Below are 18,551 nucleotides of genomic sequence, written 5' to 3' on the forward strand. Positions count from 1 at the left end.
TCTCGTAATTCAGTTGACATTTAATTACAAGGAACCCAGGTTCTGAGACAGGGCAGGAGATGGGAGCCAGCAGTTCCCCGTAAGCCTGAATGGCGGAGGCTAAGGAGATGGGGACACGGGGAACATGTGGGTGGGGTGGGGCCGCTGGCACAGTGTGTCCTGCCCAAAGCTGAGGGTAGTGGCCACTGGGAGTCTGCCCCAAGGCTGGCCCAGGCCTGCCATCACTCCATGAGGCAGAACTCTGTCTCTTGCGGTCGCATGTTGGGTAACACATACAGAGCCACAGCTGCAAGAGCCAAGAACACCACAGGCTTCCACATCCCAAACATGTTCTGTGGGGACCAAAGACAGATGGTGAGTGCCCAGCCTTCTGAACCCTTCCCTAAGCCAGAGAACACCCTGCCTACTGGTGCTGAGAGATACCTCAGCAACATCGTTATGGTCCAGTCTCTCTTACCTCCTGGGTGACCGCTGCAGACAATGAGGGCTTAGCTCCGGCACCACTAGGTATCTGGAACAACACTGGATCACCTGAGTGGGCTGCCTCTACTCACGTCCCATGGGGTGTAAAGAAAACCAGCCCCTGTGTGTAGGAGGCAAGCTCAGGAGCAGATTTTTAGAGCATCCAAATGGTTGCCACAAAGGATTAGATGCCATGGTAGGAAAAAAGAGGGTAAATTTAGGTCCTTGGGAGAAGCAGAAGCATCATTAGCTTGATGGAGGAAAAGTGAACTCAGAGTCAAGAAGGAGGATGATAAGACTTGGGGGGAGAAGGGAAGAAACTGCACCACGGAGTATAAGCCAATGTGAGGTTCTTATGCAGCCCAGACTGTCTGTGGAGGACGATATCCTTGAAGGATGAATTCAAGGAAGCCGGTCACTGGCCCTGGGAGGCAAACACCAGGGTCATTAAAACATCTCCAGTAACCGGCCCTGGTGACTAGCCTCCTGAGCATGTGCTGGAGTTGCTGAGGCTTCCAGACTTTGCAGACCACAGCAAATCCTGCTGATTCTTGGGACCAAAGGAAAAGCATCACTCAGGGAACGTGACGTCTTGGACAAGAAAATACATATACTTGGGAAATTGTTCTTATTTTATATTCCTTTTTCTTTTAAACTTAGAAGACAATTTGGATTTTGAGTCATAAGTATAAAGGCATAAGGCATAAAGTAACAGAAGAATGGTTTTAGGTAAGGACAAAGAATAACTCACTACGCTAAGGATGCATTTGCTCAGAGAAAAATGGGTCTAAGAAGATTTTTTCTGGGGAGTGCTGCCTCATTTCATTGTGGCATCATTGTTATGCCTTTTAGGTGTACTGTTTCCGCATTTACTTTCTGTTTGTCCTACTGTTTTCTGTTCTGTTGTTTCTCCTTTCTTGCCTTCCTTGGGTTAATTTAAAAGTAATTATTGAATATTATCTTTTGGCCTTTTGGCCATACCTCTGTATTTTAAAAAGAGGATTTTTAAGCCAAGTATAAAGATCAAAGAAAATCTCCTACATTTGTAGAAAGAGGTACTGAGAAGAATAGAAGATATGAAATGAAAGAAAAGCAAAACCATGTTGGAAGTGCAATACAGAGTAATTCACGTGAGAAGATAACTGAAAAGGGAGCTAGAAAAAACATTTACTCAGATGCTTACAACCTGACATGCATTGCGAAAAATGTCAGTCTGGGACTTCCCTGGTGGTGCAGTGGTTAAGAATCTGCCCTGCAGTGCAGGGGATGAGGGTTTAGGACCTGGTCAGGGAACTAAGATCCCACGTGCCGCAGAGCAACTGAGCCTGTGAGATACAACTAAGACCCGATGCAGGCAAATAAATAAATTAAAAAAAGAAAAATATTAGCCTGATGTTCTTAAAGGAGGAAAGAGCTGAACCCATAAATATGAACCGGTGGCCTTTTACACTCGGCAGAGGCGAGACTTTAGACTGGTTGAGGGGAGGGTGGGTGTGGATGTCCCTAAGGAGTGAGTCATGTCAGGCTTTCTTTTCAGACTGCATTACTGAATTGACTGATCAAGGAAATCCGTGTTTTGGGGACTTAATCAAGGTGTTTGACAAGATTTTCCATGCTGTCCTTGGAAAGAATATGAGAATCCAAGAGCAGGCTGACAGCAGCCTGCTGCATGAGCACTCGCGTGTGACCAGTGAGCCTGAGAGCCTGCAGAGGGCCTCCAGAGGCTTGCCCTCACCTGTAACTCAGGTGAAGACGAGATGGTGGCTGGTCATCCCTGAGTGTGAGGTGAAGCTGGGAGTGAACATATTTTGAAACCACAGGGCCAAGAGAAAAAACAAACAGAAACAATCTATAGGTGAGAACAGTGGACAATGAACTAGATTTCAGAGCTGAATGGAAAATTCTGTCTTGGATCCAAAAAATCAACTGCAGGCAGAGGACAGGGAAAGAATGCTCAGCATATGCAATGTGCAAAGGGGTTTTGTAAACAATACATGATATAAGTTAGCAATGTGGTATTAGTTAGCAAGAGAGCCAATGAGATCTGAGGCTGCACTAAGAGGCTGCTGAATGGTGTCTTCCTAACTACTTGGAAGTAACCAAGGAAAACTGCTCAAAATAAGGAGAGATACAGTGAAACAGGATGAGAATTTTTTTGTTTCTTTTTTTGGTCACATAGCATGGCATGTGGGGTCTTAATTCCTCAACCAGGGGCTGAACCCATACCCTACCTGCAGTAGAAGCACAGAATCTTAACTACACAGTGAAGAGACCACAGTGAAGTTCAAGAGATTAGAATCTTATCTGATGCTAATACTAAGACCTTAGAATCTGATTCACAATTTACTGGCTGTATTACGTAACCTCCCTAGGCCTTAGTGTTATCATGTATAAACTGACGATAGCTACCTTGTTGGGTTGTTGCGAGAATTAAACAAGGTGATTAGAACAGTGCCTGGCATATAGTATGCATTATGTAAGAAGAGTATGCGCTCATTATTATTTTTGTGGTGTTCTATCATTTATAAAATATTTTCATACACATGAACTCATCTGTTCCTCATATGAGGAAGCCAGAGGACTTACCATCTTTTGCTTACATTTGAAGAGACTAATGTTCAGATTATCCATTTTTCCCACTGGGACTGAGCTATAAGTAAGAGACAGACTCACCCAACATCCCTGCCACACTCTGAAGCCTCAGTTCCTGGATGGGGGGGCGGCATACTAGGGCACAGCCAGGCTCTGGGCTAACAGGTTCCTCCCAGAGGACCCTTACCCAGGAGTTCCTTCAGCTCCCTTGGACCAGGCCTGGCTGGGTGTGAATTGGTGAAAGGTTATGGCTGAGTGCTTTGGGTCTCATCCCACAGGGAGGAACTCAGAAATCCGGGAGTGTAGAGGGAGAGAGTCCTCACACCAAAGGAGTTAGACCATCCGAGAGAAATAACTAGAATGTCTAACAGAAGGGAGGAGACGGGTTGAAGAGAAAACAAAAGGTGAGGAGGAAAACAGGAAGGAGAGAAAAGGAAACAGAGATAAATGCTACGACGAATGGTCCAGCAGTTACTCTGAACCTGCGTGTGCTCTGAGCCAACCGCACCCCATTTACAGGGACGTTAGAAGAGAGGGTAACCCACTCCAGTGTTCTTGCCTGGAGAATCCAGGGACGGCGGGGCCTGGTGGGCTGCCGTGTATGGGGTCGCACAGAGTCGGACACAACTGAAGTGACTTAGCAGCAGCAGCAGCAGCAGAAGAGAGGGTGGGCGATGGAAGTGGCAGGCGGAGCATGAGAAAGGAGCCAAAATGGGCCAAGGGAGAATAGTTTATGGGTTCTGGAAGGATTCTACTTTGGGGTGTTCTACATTCTACCTCCTGAACTTGGTGTCCTGTTAACAGATCAGATTACGTGGATTGGTGCCCAGAATATATCAGTTTGGTTCCCTGAGAACACAGCATCTCTGGTGAATGGAAACTTTTCACCAATACCACATCCTCTTCAGAAAGTCTAGCTTGGGAAGCCAATTACAACAGAATCTGACCCCTCAAAAGAGATGTGGGTTTCTTTTTCTGATTTTTTTTGGAGACCAGAATTCCCAAACCAGAGAATGTCTCAGTAGGAAGTATATAATATGGTGGAGTTTGATGCCAAGGCTGACAGACAACTGAGACTGCCCTCATACAAATGACCCTGGGGCTCACAGCTCTCCAGACCTCCTCTCTCACCCAAGTGGGGAGGCGGTAATTAATGGTTATAGTAAGAACTTAGCTCTAGGGCTAAACAAAGACAAAGAGCAGCCAGGCGAGCCTTGCAGTCAGACATCTCTCATTGGAAGTAGTTGAAGGGGCCCTGAAAGTAGCCACAGGGCTGCAATCATCCAGATTTTTCCAACCCAGAGGACAGAAACTCAAACTGTGTCAATGGTGAGCATTCCAACTCCCCACACATTAGGAAGACATGCTCCGAGATGTTATGGGCTTTGTGGTAGCCCAATGGGAAGCCAGGACTAACACTCAGTCATTACTGTCACCTGTTGTAAAATGGCAAAAGCAAGCAGCAAGCCGCTGAGAGACAGGGTGAAGAGGAGAGGCCAGGGCAACCTGCAACCCCCTCTACCCCTTGGAAGGAGAGGACGCAATACCAGTACCTGCATTAGGACGACGTCTCGGCCCACCAGCACCAGAGCAAAGCCGATATGACCACCAGGCCTACAAGAGGCAAGGAGAAGATGGGGGGATCGGGGGCGGGGGATGACTGCAACATGTCAAATGAGGAAGAGGCACGAGGAGAGACCAGGAGATGAGAGATGGTATAAAAAGACAAACACACATGAATCCAACAGATAATGAAGATGATAAAACAAAGGGAAGAGAGAAAGAGATTAAAAGGTTAAACAACAGGTCAGCAAGAGCAGTGGTGTTTCTTTTCCACAACTCGGGCCTGGTTCTTCTTGTAGGTGGCCTGCAGAAGATGCAAAACTGAACGGGTTAAAAGCAGCAGCTTAGGTCCAATTCGGGACCAGGTTTCTGGCTTGTCATATCCCACTTGTATCTTGTCAAGCCAGGGTTATCTGCACCAAGACATTTCTTGTGGATCAGTACCTCTGGCAAAGTGAAGCTCCAGGGAGTAAAGCTGGGCGCTCCAGATGTGCAGGATGTCTGCTCCGCCTGGGTCACTCTAGGAAGGGCAGTCTTCTGCCAGGCCACCTCGCCCTTTGTTAGCCACGTGTTTTGGCTGCTTTCCACCAAGTCTGTGTTCTGGGCTCTGGTCCCTACCATCCCCTAGGAGTCTGATGCTGTCATTGTGAGACAAAATGCACTAAAACAAGCTGACAATGGAGAAGGTCTAGTTGTGACTGCAACTGTCTTCCAGAGAGAAACTGGATTTGCAGGTAGTAACATATATGCCAGAGAAGGCAATGGCACCCCACTCCAGTACTCTTGCCTGGAAAATCCCATGGACAGAGGAGCCTGGTAGGCTGCAATCCATGGGGTCGCTAAGAGTTGGACATGACTGAGCGACTTCACTTTCACTTTTCACTTTCATGCATCAGAGAAGGAAATGGCCACCCACTCCAGTGTTCTTGCCTGGAGAATCCCAGGTATGGGGGAGCCTGGTGGGCTGCCGTCTATGGGGTCGCACAGAGTCGGACACGACTGAAGCGACTTAGCAGCAGCAGCAGCAACACATATACCAGTAGAGCTGCCTGTAAAAGAGGCAGGACCCATGGAGGCAAAGGGACATCTCCATAAGCAGACACAAGAAATGTACTAGATTTTGAAGTAGAAAAATCCAGGCTGCTGTCTAGAAAGATGGCACATGAGGCAAGGATATCTTTGAGGAGGAGGTTCTGAACAGGCATGTGGCGGGATATAAAGACCTCAAAGAAATGGAACCCTGCAGGAGGGGCTGAGCTTACTCCTACTTCCCACATCCTAAGTCAAGGTCCTCTGTCAAAAGATTGACAGAGAACTGTAACTGGGTCCTTGGCCCGTGCCACAGACTGACAGAAAATTCCAGAAAACCTTAAGAGTTGACTGGGACATCCCACCACAAGAGACTTACTTTCTTACCCTGTGTTCAAAGGGACAAAAATAATCAGTACTGTAAACTGAGGACTTCTTCAGATACTAATCAAACCTTTCAGAAATCAGAGCCCCCAGTTAACTTCAACCAGGGCAGAGATTCAGCTAGTATGTTCCTGTATAGATGTACCAGTTGTTAAAATATAGAAATGTTTTTGTACTGTTGGTATGTTACCCAGGACACTCCTGTCCAACCTCCCAAGATCTGGTAACTAGAGGGTTAGGGCTCTGGTTGGCCTCCTGAGATTGGCCAACGGCCCCGCTGTACAGATGGAATGTCCCAGCACTTCTGATGGGCTCCGCCCCCTTCCTCATGCCTGTAATACTATATAGAACCCAGGAGGCACACCAGCCTCTCCACACCCCTCATGGCAACAGAAGTCAGCCCTAGGGGTGCACCCCGGGAAAGCAGGACTGGATGACTTGCCCCGGCTGACAGAAATGCCCATCAGTGTCCTCAGCACAGCGCTAGCAGAGGGTGAAGAACCCTCCTGAAGTGACAAGGGCTACCTCATTGATGTAAGGAGGTGGGACTCCAACCAGCACACTGCGGTTCCCAGAAAAGGTGGTCCCCACCTCTACTCCCATTTCCCCAGTGTGGTGCCTCAGAGCTTCCAGCCTTTGTTCCTGCCAAAGTCCATCCAAGGGCTGGGCCACCCCCAAACACTGGCACTTGCAACCAAGATCCCATTTCCCACATGATCTAGCCTTCAGCTATGGTTACCTTTTTGCTCTCAGAAAGTTTGAGGGGGTTGCTTTCCTCTGAAGCTTCTTCGTCATCATCCTCCTCCTCATCGTCTTCGTCCTTACCCTCCTGGCTGGGGAACTCTTCGTTTTTCTCCTCCTGATCGTCCTTGAACTTAACCTCTTTAGGACCTGATGGCTCAGAAACCATTCCGTCCTGGGACTCCTCCTTTGTTCCCTCCTTGACTTCCTCCTCCTTTTCCTCTTCTGTTTCCTCTTTCTTCTCCTCCTTTGTTGGACCATCCAAGGATGTGTGGCTGGCCTTATAGTACAGCACCACCTCCAGATTCTGTGGGCGGGGGCAGGACCGGGGACGCTGCTGTCACCTTCAGGATGATGCTCAACCACCTCGGGAACACGTGCTTCCTGGTGTGTCATGGTGCATACACAGTACTGTGTCCCAGGACCCAACTGATGCCCCTGTGCACCATGTGGAGGGTAGCCACACCCAACTTCTCTGTGCCTGTACTACACCTACCTGGGACCACACACCTACCTGGGACCACATGTCTATCCGGGACCACACCTACCTGGTACTATACCTATCCAGCTATTAGCCATTTCCAACAGTTCCCAGAGCTAAAGATCCTACATCTCAACTGCTGTTTCCTACCCTTGCATGGTGGCTCCTATTTTATCCAATCTTCTTCCACCTATGTGTACACAGGGCTTTGAATAAATTCCTTTCTTTTCATCCATTTGGTGCTTCTCTTGGGCATGTGATCTAGGAAAACAACCTCTCATCCCTCCACAAATTGCACTGGGCTACCTGAAACAGTCATCTAGCCTGGGGGCTAAAGCTCCAGATCCGAGTGGTCCGTATTCTACCCTCCCCTTGACCTCAAAAGAAAAGGGAGGACCAAACCACTACCAAGATGGATCTACTATAGACGAGTTAAGAGACCCCAGAAGCTTCTCTACAGTGACCTCATCTGGTCACAGTGGTGATGAAGATGAATTTTCTTCCCAGGATCTCTGTTAACTTCCTACTCATCTGACTACTAAGGTTACTACTCACCTTCGTGGTCTCAAGGCCGCTCTCAGTACTCTCTAGGCTTGGCTTGGCCACCTTTTTATTTTTCACCCCATTGGCATTCTTGTTCATGTTCTTGTTGCCGTTCTTGCCCCTGATTTCCTTGGTAACAGAGGACTTCTTCTCTTTGAGCTGGCGGAGCTCTTCCTGGCAGCACTGTAGCTGCCCCTCCAGCTGCTCCTGCACGGCCAGGAGCCGCCCCTGCTCATCCATGCTGGCCTGGTACTGCAGCTGCAGCTCCCGCAGCTTGGCCTGCAGTTCTTTGATCTGTTGGTAGTGGAGAGCCCATTACCCGTGGCTGGGCCTACGTGATCAGTCCGGCCCCTGTCTGGGGGTCCCGGCCTCAGGATCTCCCTGCTAAAGCCCGGGGGGAGGCAGATAATACAGAAAACATGAAAACCGTGGAAAATGAGCCTCAAAAGCAGTTTTACAAAGAGGTTCTCCCTAACTTGAGGCACCTGACTTACATCTAGTGTAAGTCTAATGTGATAAAAAAAAAAAAAAAGGATGACTTAAATTATGCTTTTACTATGAACTGGTGGGGGAATGACTGCTGGACTAACTGAACCATGGGACTTGACTCAGGCTATTTCTCTAACAGGTCAATCATTACTATAGGAACTGTGTCGTATCCTTCTGAGACCAGACTGGGCTCCTGCACCTTGCCCTGGAAACAAAGGCAACTGCCAACCCTGCTCACTACTCACTGGTTTTTGTCCTTCCTGGCTTCTGGCAGCATACTGTGGCCCCCGAGGTAGGTACCAAAACTAAGCAACAGAGGCCCATGTGTTTCCTGCTCTCTGAGCCTCTCCCATGCATACAGTGACCCCCACTGGACAGTGGACTACTCCTGGTCAGTCAATGCCCTCTATCCCATTCCTAGGCATGCAGAGCACTCTGCTTGGTATTATGAGAAATCCAAAAGACCTGGCCCTGTCCTTGAGGGGCTTACAATCTAGTTAAAGAGACAAGGTGGAATACACACAAACTAAAGAAAATTGGCAGGTAAAAAAAATGCAACTCTACAGAAGTGCTCTAGGACAAAAGAGAGAACAAAATGGCAGAGGGAAAAAAAAATCATTTCAAGAGGTCTTGATGATCAGTAAATTCCAGAACAGTGGGCGCCTGAGAAATGCCCGTCAGAGGCCCAGCAGACTGCCCTGCTGCCTGGGGTTCAGCCCCTGCTTTGTCCCTCCACCAGGAGGATGGCACCTGTAGAGAGCTAGCAGTGAGCTCCCATCTCACCCTCAGCCTCTCTGAAAGGACTCCAACCTCCTTGGGTTCTGGAGACACCTATGAGAAGCCCTGCCTCGCTGAAAGCAGTTACCTCATTCTTATCCTTGTCGTTTTGGGAGGCGACAGGCTTCTCAAGGCCTTCCATGCACTCCTTGAATTCCTTCTCGCAGGCATCCAGCTCCTCCTTGAGCTCTTTCTGCTCATCCAGCAGCTTCTTCATTCGCTGCTGCAGCAGCGTGTGCTCTTCCTGGCTGAGCTGGTACATGGCCTGCACACCCTGCAGCTTGATCAGCACCTTGGCGACCACGTCCTCAAGGTGCTGTGGAGGGCGAGGAGTGAGGAGGGCACCCTGAGGAGCCCCTGCCCTCCACCCGCTCTCTTCGCTGGGCCCTTTTTTCTCATGGGTACAAAACACTGGCCGAAAGGATCTGAAGCTGCCCAGGGGGAGAACACTGGATTTCTTCCCATGAAGAGCACATGACTGTGTTGATGAAAAGTCCAGAATCTTAGACTTCCGTCCAGATGGAACTGTATCTCCACAGGAAGTGGGGAGAGCACCTCATTCATTTCCTGACGGTCACCCAGCTCAGCTCTCAGCCCGCTGCCCACTTCACCTCTCGGGCCCTTCCCCGTGGCCTCTCCTAATGAGACAAGAACCATTGTCCCCTGTCTGACCGGACACCTGACTGCCTTTACCTCCACATCTCCAGGCTTGGCCAGCTCGTCGTCCATGCTGCTGCTGACGTAACTCTTGTGACAGGTGTCGGAGCTGCTGCTGCTGCCATAGCTCCTCTTATAGGTGTCGGAGCTGCTGCTGCTACTGCTGAGGTAACTCCGCTGATAGGACTCGCTGGCACTGGTGCTGCTTTCGTAGCTCTTGAGGAGGCTCTCTTCACTGGCCTGGCTGCTGCTGTAGCTCTTCTGGTAGCCCTCATCGTCATTGATGTTGCAGCTCTTGTGGCAGTTTTCATTGCTGGTGGTCGTGCTCGAATAACTCTTCCTGTAGGAGTCCAGGCTCATCTTGATTGAAGGGGACTGGTCTTGGAGCAGCTGCATTTCTTCCAGACAGAGCTGCAGGTCGGCCTGCAGCCTCTTCCGCTCCTCCAGAAGCCGCTCCTGCTCCTGCTGCAGCAGCTCCTGCTCAGTCTCACTGGCCTCATACAGCTCCTGCAGGGCCTGCATCTGGGCGATGATCATCTTGGACTGGCGGGAGTGGGTGGAGAGACACCAGCGTTACTTCAGACGCTGTGGTCCTTCCAGTGGAACCCCTCCTGGTGAGGATGTCTGATATCCCAGGTCAGGAAATGGCACACCTGGCCCTCCCAGCTCACCGCAGCCCAGGACTTCCACTTAGCCTGCAGGTACCTGGCATGTTTCAATTTCTTACTCACTGGAGAAAATCTCCTAGGGCAGACACTCCGCAATTTCTGGGCTCTCATTTCCCCCGGCTGCTATGCTCTGGTAACCTCCTCTCTCCCTGGAGCAGCACTGAGTGGGTCTCAAGGTCACTCAGCCTCCCTTCTCTCTTTTTAGTCAGGTGGATCCATTATCCTGACCTCTGGGGCTCAGTCCCCTCCTCCACTCCCAATTCTAAAATCAGCCCTGGCCACGAACATGAGCATATGAAGAACTCCTCCCTTGGAAGATGAAGACTTCCAATCAGGGTCTCACTACGAGCCCCTCTCCTGCCTCAATTCCAAATCTGGCTTCTGGGCATGCTTTCTGGGCCCTCTGGGTCTGGCTCCTTGGCAGCTGATGCCCAGGATGAGATCTGATCAGTTAAGGAAATATTTTCTATTTCCTGGTCTGGTTCCTGGTCTCTGTTATCCAGGCTGAAATCGGATGCCCCTGGAACCTGATCAACCAAATCGCAGGGTTTGGACTTCTGCTGCTCTATGCATCTATCTGCCTGTCTAGGCTAATATCTGAATAAATTGATCTCACTTAAATGGAAACTGTCTTCCTGCTCTTCCTTGCCTACACTGAGGCCTCAGACCAAATGCATCTCCCAATCCCGAACATACTTGTTTAGAAATTTCCACCAATATGACCTCAGAGGCCTGACCACTCACTGGTGTTTGAGACACATGGATTCTCTAGTCTAACGCCTCTGACCTGGCTGTTACTGCTGCAAAGTTCCAATCCAATGAAGACAGTGAGGTCAGTACCAAGAACCCCATATGCTGGGAATTTCTCTCTTAGAAACAAATGGCCCCAGATATGCCTCATGTAGAACACCAAAAGGTTACAAATTTGGATCACTGGAAAGCGAACTTCTCAATCATCAACCAGCTCATGAGGAAAAGACAACATGTTTAGAGTCAGTCCTAAAGAACCCAAACAAACACTAGGTTGCTCTACTTCCAACTACATCTGGAAAATGAGGTATTAAAGAGACTGAGTTCAAAGTATCAGGAGATCACAGACTTCCTGATCATCACAGTGCTTCAGTTGGGCATCCATCCGGAGGAGCAGCTCAGGCCAGACCTAAAGCTGTGACTAAGGAGCCCATGAGTGGGCTTCAGCTTCCTCTCTGCTCCTGGCCCAACAGGCCTTCGGAACTCAGACCCTGCTATGGAGCACCTTTCCCTAGCATACTGCTGCCCCCAGAACTGTCTCCCTGCCTCTTGCTATGGTTACCTTGTTGTGACCACACTTCGAGGACTTAGGCCATTTGGGATCCTCGGGATTCTCCAACACTTCCCGGAAGCTGGACTCCTTGAAACGGTGCAGCGCTCCTTGCAGTTCTAACTGTTCTTTTACTATGTTCTCTTGGTTCTGTATCAGTTTCTTCTGCTCCTCCTGCATGCCTTGGTAGAGCATCTGCACTTCACACAGGTCCTGTAACTTTGTGAGAAGCTCCTGACTCTGTGAGGTGGAGTGGAAGGAAGTGGGCGGCACTGTGATAGTTACCGGGAAAGACCTCTGCCTCCTTCCCTCTGGGGACCCTTCCCTCAAAGGAGTTGGCTTTGCTCAGCCCACTTGGGATAGGAGGGGAGTCTTTCTACACAGACCTGCCAGTGGAGGAGTTAAGACCTCCTGTGGGTGGATGTCTTTTGCTTTTTACAAAATGATTTCAAGGACATTTTCTCCAGATGGACTAAATATCTAAAATGCTGGACAGATTCCAGAGTTGAGGTTGTATTTCAAGATTTAAAGCCCTAATCGGCTATATTGAGCAGTTTTGTGTGAGGAGACTGGTGAGAAAGTGAGGAGTTAAGACAAAGTTCCTTTTGCATCCTTTCACTTCTCCTCAGGTCGCTCACATCCGGGAAGGGCCTCGCAGCTGACAGCCGCCCTGGCCGCCATTACCTTATGGAAGAGACCAGACTTGGGGAGTGGGAACGTGAGCCTGTGCAGCTCTTCTTGTAGCTGGCCCTGCTCCTCCTGCATCCTCCTCTGCTCCTCCAGGAGCTCGCACTGCTCCATCTGCAGCTGTGCCATCTCCTTCTGGCTGGCTTTGTAAGTCTCCTGCAATTCTGTCAGTCTGAAGAGCAGCGCATCACACTGTGGATGGGGCGGGGCACGCAGGGTGGTCAGCGGACCACGCCTGTGTTTTGTCCTGTGATTCACCAGGATCTCCCTCCCTGTGGTCACCTTAGACTGATCACCCCAAGCCCCACTGCGCCCCCTAGAGGCCTAGATGTTGAACGGGAACCCCAGCAGGCGGCTCAGGGCTGAAGTTTGGCTGTGCTGGATATTTTGCCTACTAGTCCTCTCTGAGGGTGGTTTTCAAGAGAGTGTTGGCAATGCCCCTCCCTTCTTACCTCCCCCTTGCTTCTTTCCTCTGGTGAAGACCATTTTCCCACCGTGCTGGGAATTCTAGTTTTCCAGTTGTTTCTGTAACTGATTATGTTCCTTACCAATAAGGATGTACTTTCACCCTAATTTCCCCCCATATTTGTTTTCATCATCAGCTTTAAGAATCTTCAGAGAAGTATGAACTATTGCTAAGCTGGGGTTGAGAAGACTAAAGTATCCTATGACTCCAAAAACCCAATCTTCTAGTATCAGACTAGTCTCAATGCTCTTTTAGGACTAGAGAAAAGACTGCCTCTGTGTGCCAACATCCTTCTCCCTTCCTATGGTCCCCTCCCCTAGTAGAGGAAGTGATGAGCGGGATATGGACCCCCTGGCCCTCTCAATGGAGTCGGTGTGGCGGGAGAAGGGAAAGTGAGCCTGGGTGTAGAAAGGCAGGTGGACTACTAGGGCAGCCCAAAAAACATCTCCAGCTCTGTGTCTTCGGAAGGCCTTCCCCTGGAGACATAGCCTGCTGTGGCAGGAGCAAATGAGTATTCTAGCAGTATTTTGCATCATGTGTTGACATTTTTCCATTTCCTGCCAGTGATCAGGAGCTGAAAGTACTCAATAAGGCTAATTAATAATGACTTGCATTTTACACACTATGGAGAAAAGGGAAAGTGAGGAAGGAAGGCCTTATTGATCACCAGGATTTTTCACTAAAACAAAGTGAGGTAAGAGTAATATTCTGCTCAATTTAAAAAGGGTAAGATTCGAGTTGAGAATTTAACTACTCTGAAGTCATGGAATAAATCCTGGAAAAGCCCAGGTTCTTCTAATAACTAATCAGCACTCAGGGCACCAACCATGCCTTCTGACAAGAGCAGCTACAATCTGCCTCAGAAAACTGGACCTTCTCTTTCTAGTTCTAACAGTCATAGCTGTGCATATGGGCCTACGTGTATGTTCTCCTCCACAAATGACAGGATTTCACTATAGTTCTAAAAATAAAGTATAAAGTCTACGCTCATGGAATCATGTGTAAAATCTTCAGGTGTTCAGACTGGACCCAGATGTATTGATTCTACTAAGCTGTAGCTCAGGCTCAAAGTGAAGGTCAAGTCAAAGTTTTAATGTTAACAGCATGGGTTCTGTCTCTGTCCCCTACCTTTCCACACTCAGCTGTGACTGGACAGGAAGTCCATCAAGCCTTTCATTTGCATGACTTCATCTCTTGCCCCTCTACTTCCTCTCTCCAAGGCTTGGGAGACCTCACCTGTCTTAGTTACAATTACCTTATTAGCACACTTCCCTTTGTCCTCTAGGATGGACTGGGTGCTCCTGAGCTGCTGCAGCTCCTGCTGGCAGAGCAGGAACTCCTGCTCCAGCTGGTCATACATGTGCTTCTGCCGGTCCAGTGTTTCCTGGCTGCACTGGTACAGCCGCTTCGTCTCCTGCAGCTGGGCGTGGACCTCTGCACTCTGGGGTGGGGAGGCAGACCCCACCATTATCCCCAGAGACCCATGGCCACACTCTCTCCTCTCGGGCAGGGGCTAAGGGGGTCCTACCCTGTCCTTTCCAGGTCTAGGGGGGAACTCCCTGAGATGGACGAATCCCTAACAGGCTCTCCACAGATACTGGGGGCTTCCTCTCTGGGGAGGCAGGGAAGGGAAAGGGCCTCCTTTCTACAGTCATTTCGGACTTAAAATCACAGGAAGCCGAGTGTGTTGTGACCCTCTGAGGTCACCTTTCCACTGGGCACAGTCATAGTTGTGTATATGGACCTACATATATGTTCTTCATGAATGACAGGATGTGATTATGGTTCTAATAGTAAGGTATAAAGTCTCCTCACCAACAGCTCCTCCATAGAACTACCATCCCTTTCTCCTGTGGACCCAGCCTCTCATGGGAGGGTCTGCCGGGCTACCTTCTCCCTCACCTGAAGCTTGTTTTACCTTCTCGCTGCTCTCCTGGTAGGTGGTCACAACACCCCTGAGGTGCTGCACCTCGGCCTCATGGCAGCGCAGAGTGTCCCGCAGGTGCTGCTGCACGTCCAGCAGCTTGTCCTTCTCACATGAGATGCTCTGGCACTGCAGCTGCAGCTTCTGTAGCTGGCACTGTAGCTCCTGCGGTGGAGGGGGCCTGGGGCAGTGCCTCTGTAGTCCTCCACCCACTCACTCTTCTGCTGGAATCGCCCTCAGACACAGTCTGAGAATCCACTGGTCCCTGCCCTGTGCTTACAGGCTGCCCTCTGGTCCAATGGGGGACTCGAGGGCAGCTGGAGTCCTGGACCTGCAGTGCCATACAGGTGGCAGCTGGAGCTATTTCAACGCTCTACTCTTCTCCCCACCCTGCCCAAACCTCTTGGCACCTGAGCAGCCCCTCATCTCGGGTTGCTGTTACCTTCTCACTCTGGCTTTCTACTGTGCTTTTCATGACTTTGAGCTGCCGGAGCTCAGCCTGAAGTTGTAGCTGCACCTTCAAGAGCTCACTCTGTTCATCCTGGCTAGCATCGTACTTCTGCTGCAGGGCACAGAGTCTGGTCTTCAGCTCCTCGTTCTGTGGTGGGGAGGATGTGGGAAGAGTGGTTACTCTCAGAAATCAGCAGACCCCTCTCCACACCAGAGTGGTTCTTTTTGCCGAGCAGACATCTTGAGGAGCTCCCCTGGGCATTAGTGTTTAGTTTCTTCTCTGCAGCAGACGCTCCATCATGACTACCATTCTAGAATGCAATGCTGTGTGACTTCTCCACTTGCTCTCCAGTTGGCCGTACCCCTGGCTGCAGGCCAAGAGTCAGTAGAGTGCAGCCCACCTCTGCCTTCATCCTCCCTGGAAGCAGTAACTCCAATTGGGCCCTTCTGCCCTCCCCTGGTGCCCAGCCCTATCCGTGTTTACCTGGGTGACACTGTGGGACGTCTGAAACCGAAGCACCTCATTCTGTGCACACTTGAGCTCCCTCTGCAGCCGCCTCTGCTCCTCCTCGCTGGTCCGGCGATGGTGATGTAGCTCTTGCAACTCACAAGTCAATTTCTTACACTGTGTGGGAAATGGAACAGGAAGCCTGAATTACTACAGGGACCATATGAACTCTGGGAATGGACCTAGGCAGAGTATGGCAGTACTTTTACTGGAATATTCCATGAAAGGCACACAAGTGAGACCCCAGAGTCTGATCTCTTGCCATAGCACCTGTCTCCCTTGTTGACCTTGTGTCTAAGGAGATGCTGCTGACACAGGCCAGGAGAAGGTAAGAGCGAGGCAGTGAAGGAGCTGGCCTTTCCCTACCTTGCTCTGCATATCATGCATCTGCTCCTTGGCTCCCAGCAGCTGCTGCCGCAACAAATGCATTCCAGGATCGGGCTCCAGGAAATCCTCTTCTGAGGTCTGAGACTCTGCTGACCTCATAGTCCGTAGCGTTTGGGACTCCAGCCACCTTTCTGTTGCTCTTCGTGTCCTGTAATTCAGAACCCCAGAGCCACGTTCGGGAGAGCGTTCTGCCCAGCACAACCTGCCAAGTATGCCTGGTCCTGATGCCTTCATTTTAGGCAAAAGACAGTTAAGGAGCCTTCTCTTGTGATTTACCTCTCAAACACACTTGAAGGATGACAGAAAAAGTCCCCAGCACCTCAACCTGCAAAGGCATGTCTGGCTCTGAGAGACCCTAAGGGTACTAGTCCAGTCAGGCTCCAGCCTGGGACTGGAGTGAAGCCAGCTCCAATTTGGAGGCAGTGCATCCTTAGACTGGATCAAGTCTGGGAGGACAATAAAGGAATTGCTTCTCCTCTACTCCAGAGCAGAGCCAACCAGACCTAACTGCCTATAGTGGAAGAAAATGAAATTTCAGAACTCGCCCAGCTCTAGTCCTGAGACATCTGGTTGGATCCCCATACCTGCTTCTCAGCAGTATTCAAACCCCTCAGATACCATGGGAAAGACCAGCTCTCCCACAGTGGAGGAAGGCTGGGGAGCCTGACATCTGCCTTCGCCGGTTCTACTCAGGGAATAGCCCTGTCCTAAAGAGCCCTGTGGGCCTGTGGGCTGTACCTCTCACTCTCCAGATCTGCAAGCTGCCCTGTGAGGCTGCTGTTGCTCTCCTGCAGGGCCCGGTACTCCTCGTTCAGGAAGTGGTAGCGTTCCCGCAGTTGCTGCAACTCTTCTGCAGAGGACAGGCGGAGAGGTGAGACCCCAGGGAGGAAGCACAGATGACCAGCCCCCAGTTTTCTAGCCCAGAAATCTGGCTGCAGAAAGCTGAAGAGTTTCTTTTTCTAGAGACAGATGAGATACCCCATGCAGAGGTTTAGAAGACGGGGCCCAGAAAGTTTCAAGTTGCAATGGGTCTTTGTCCTCTTTCAGTGTGCTGCCCTTCTTTTCAACTTCCCAGAAGACTGGCCCTGGGTGTCCATCTTCCAAACTTCAACCAAGAGGGGTGGGGTGGGGGGTGCGGAGGTGGCAGGGGAAACAAGCAAAACCAACCTTCATATTTTTAGGAGCTTTGAGGGTTTAATTAATTAATTGTGAGGGTTTTTGGTTTATTGTATTTAAAGTTCCCATTCAACTGTTTACGGTTATTGTCCTTACACTTTTAGTACAAAAAGCTGAGAGTGTGAACTGCCAGTCCTCAGCTTTCAGAGACAACCCAGGCATCCTTGCACTTCTTGTTGTCCTTTTACTTCCTTTATCATCACACCCAATCCATTGGCCTGCACGTGGTCAAGAATTCTTTCTAATGATCTTTTTTATCTGCCAGCAAAAAAGCTCACCACAACTGAACCCACAAATTATACATCCACAAGCATCAGCAGAGATCTGGTTAAAATGCCCAGCACAGATCCTAAGTTCCAGATACCAATACTTTTTCATGATGTGAAAATAGAAACACACATATCTGCTTTGTTTTTTCATGATGAAGAATTAATTCTCTCAGAATACTAATTCTGCTGATGTTTAAAGAACACTAACTTGCTCCAATTAGAGCCCAAGGCCTATCTTTCCCGCTCTAAGAGTCAACACCCTGACATTCACTTCTAGTGTTCCTTCTTTAGTCCAATCAAAAGTCTTCCACATACTCCAGATTACCGTAGAAGGAAGGAAGGAAACTAATCTTTAATAAAAGCTAACCATGTGCTAAGCATTAGACCGGATGATTCCCGCCTTGGCGTTAGTTGTGTGTGAGTGCTTTCAGCATACTAGGCATTTCATTTAATCCCCAAAATAGCCCTATAAGGTTTTCTTTCTTTCTTCCTTTTTAAATAAACTTTTAGTGTTAGAACAGTTTTTGATTTACAGAAAAGTTGCAAAGATAGTGCGAAATTCCCTGGAAGTATTTTCACCCAGCTTCCCCTCTTGTTAACATCTTTCCATGGGTACATCTGTCATGAGTAAGGAATGAACACTGGTATATTACTGTTAACTAAACTCTATACTTTATTCAGATTTCTCTACGTTTTCTCTAAGGTCCTTTTCCTGTTCCAGAATCCCATCCAACTATAAAGTTTTATTAATCAATTTTCACAGCTATGGAAACCGTGAGATAATAACCAGGCTAAGTTTATCCTGCTAATTAGCAGAGCTGAGATTCTGAACAGCCCAAGCCTTCCAACTGTGTTAACCTCCTTCTCAGAGTATATCAGTCCAAAGGCGCTTCTGAGAAGCCTGTTACAGCTGGGAAAACTTGAAGTTCTTTTGATTCCTTGTTGACTGCCTTTGCTTGACCTGGCCTAGTACAGGGCCTCCCATTATACTCAGATCA

The 18,551-nt window shown here is 49.4% G+C and overlaps 1 protein-coding gene across 10 annotated transcripts in view; it reads right to left on the reverse strand.

The window, feature by feature from the left end:
* The window catches only part of CCDC136 (coiled-coil domain containing 136), a 28,167-nt gene continuing 9,616 nt past the window's right edge, over window positions 1-18,551 (reverse strand). For 3 of the 10 annotated variants that reach the window (XM_086395743.1, XM_086395745.1, XM_086395748.1), the window contains 13 exons: window positions 16,847-16,958; window positions 16,088-16,256; window positions 15,698-15,838; window positions 15,206-15,361; window positions 14,758-14,928; window positions 14,095-14,280; window positions 12,371-12,565; window positions 11,699-11,926; window positions 9,755-10,261; window positions 9,150-9,377; window positions 7,808-8,089; window positions 6,770-7,078; window positions 1-332 (listed from right to left, as the gene is read on the reverse strand). In XM_086395743.1, coding sequence (XP_086251869.1) covers window positions 222-332; window positions 6,770-7,078; window positions 7,808-8,089; window positions 9,150-9,377; window positions 9,755-10,261; window positions 11,699-11,926; window positions 12,371-12,565; window positions 14,095-14,280; window positions 14,758-14,928; window positions 15,206-15,361; window positions 15,698-15,838; window positions 16,088-16,256; window positions 16,847-16,958 — 2,795 coding nt within the window. In that variant the 3' untranslated portion in view covers window positions 1-221. Of the gene's footprint in view, window positions 584-4,607; window positions 4,715-6,769; window positions 7,079-7,807; window positions 8,180-9,149; window positions 9,378-9,754; window positions 10,262-11,698; window positions 11,927-12,370; window positions 12,566-14,094; window positions 14,281-14,757; window positions 14,929-15,205; window positions 15,362-15,697; window positions 15,839-16,087; window positions 16,257-16,846; window positions 16,959-18,551 lie in introns of all 10 variants that reach the window. The other 7 variants (XR_015162185.1, XR_015162187.1, XR_015162188.1 and 4 more) reach the window with 5 other exon arrangements.

This window comes from Bos grunniens, chromosome 4, assembly GCF_055505025.1.
Source record: "Bos grunniens cultivar Pamir isolate PY7600 chromosome 4, Bosgru_T2T1.0, whole genome shotgun sequence".
Taxonomy (NCBI): Eukaryota; Metazoa; Chordata; class Mammalia; order Artiodactyla; family Bovidae; genus Bos; species Bos grunniens.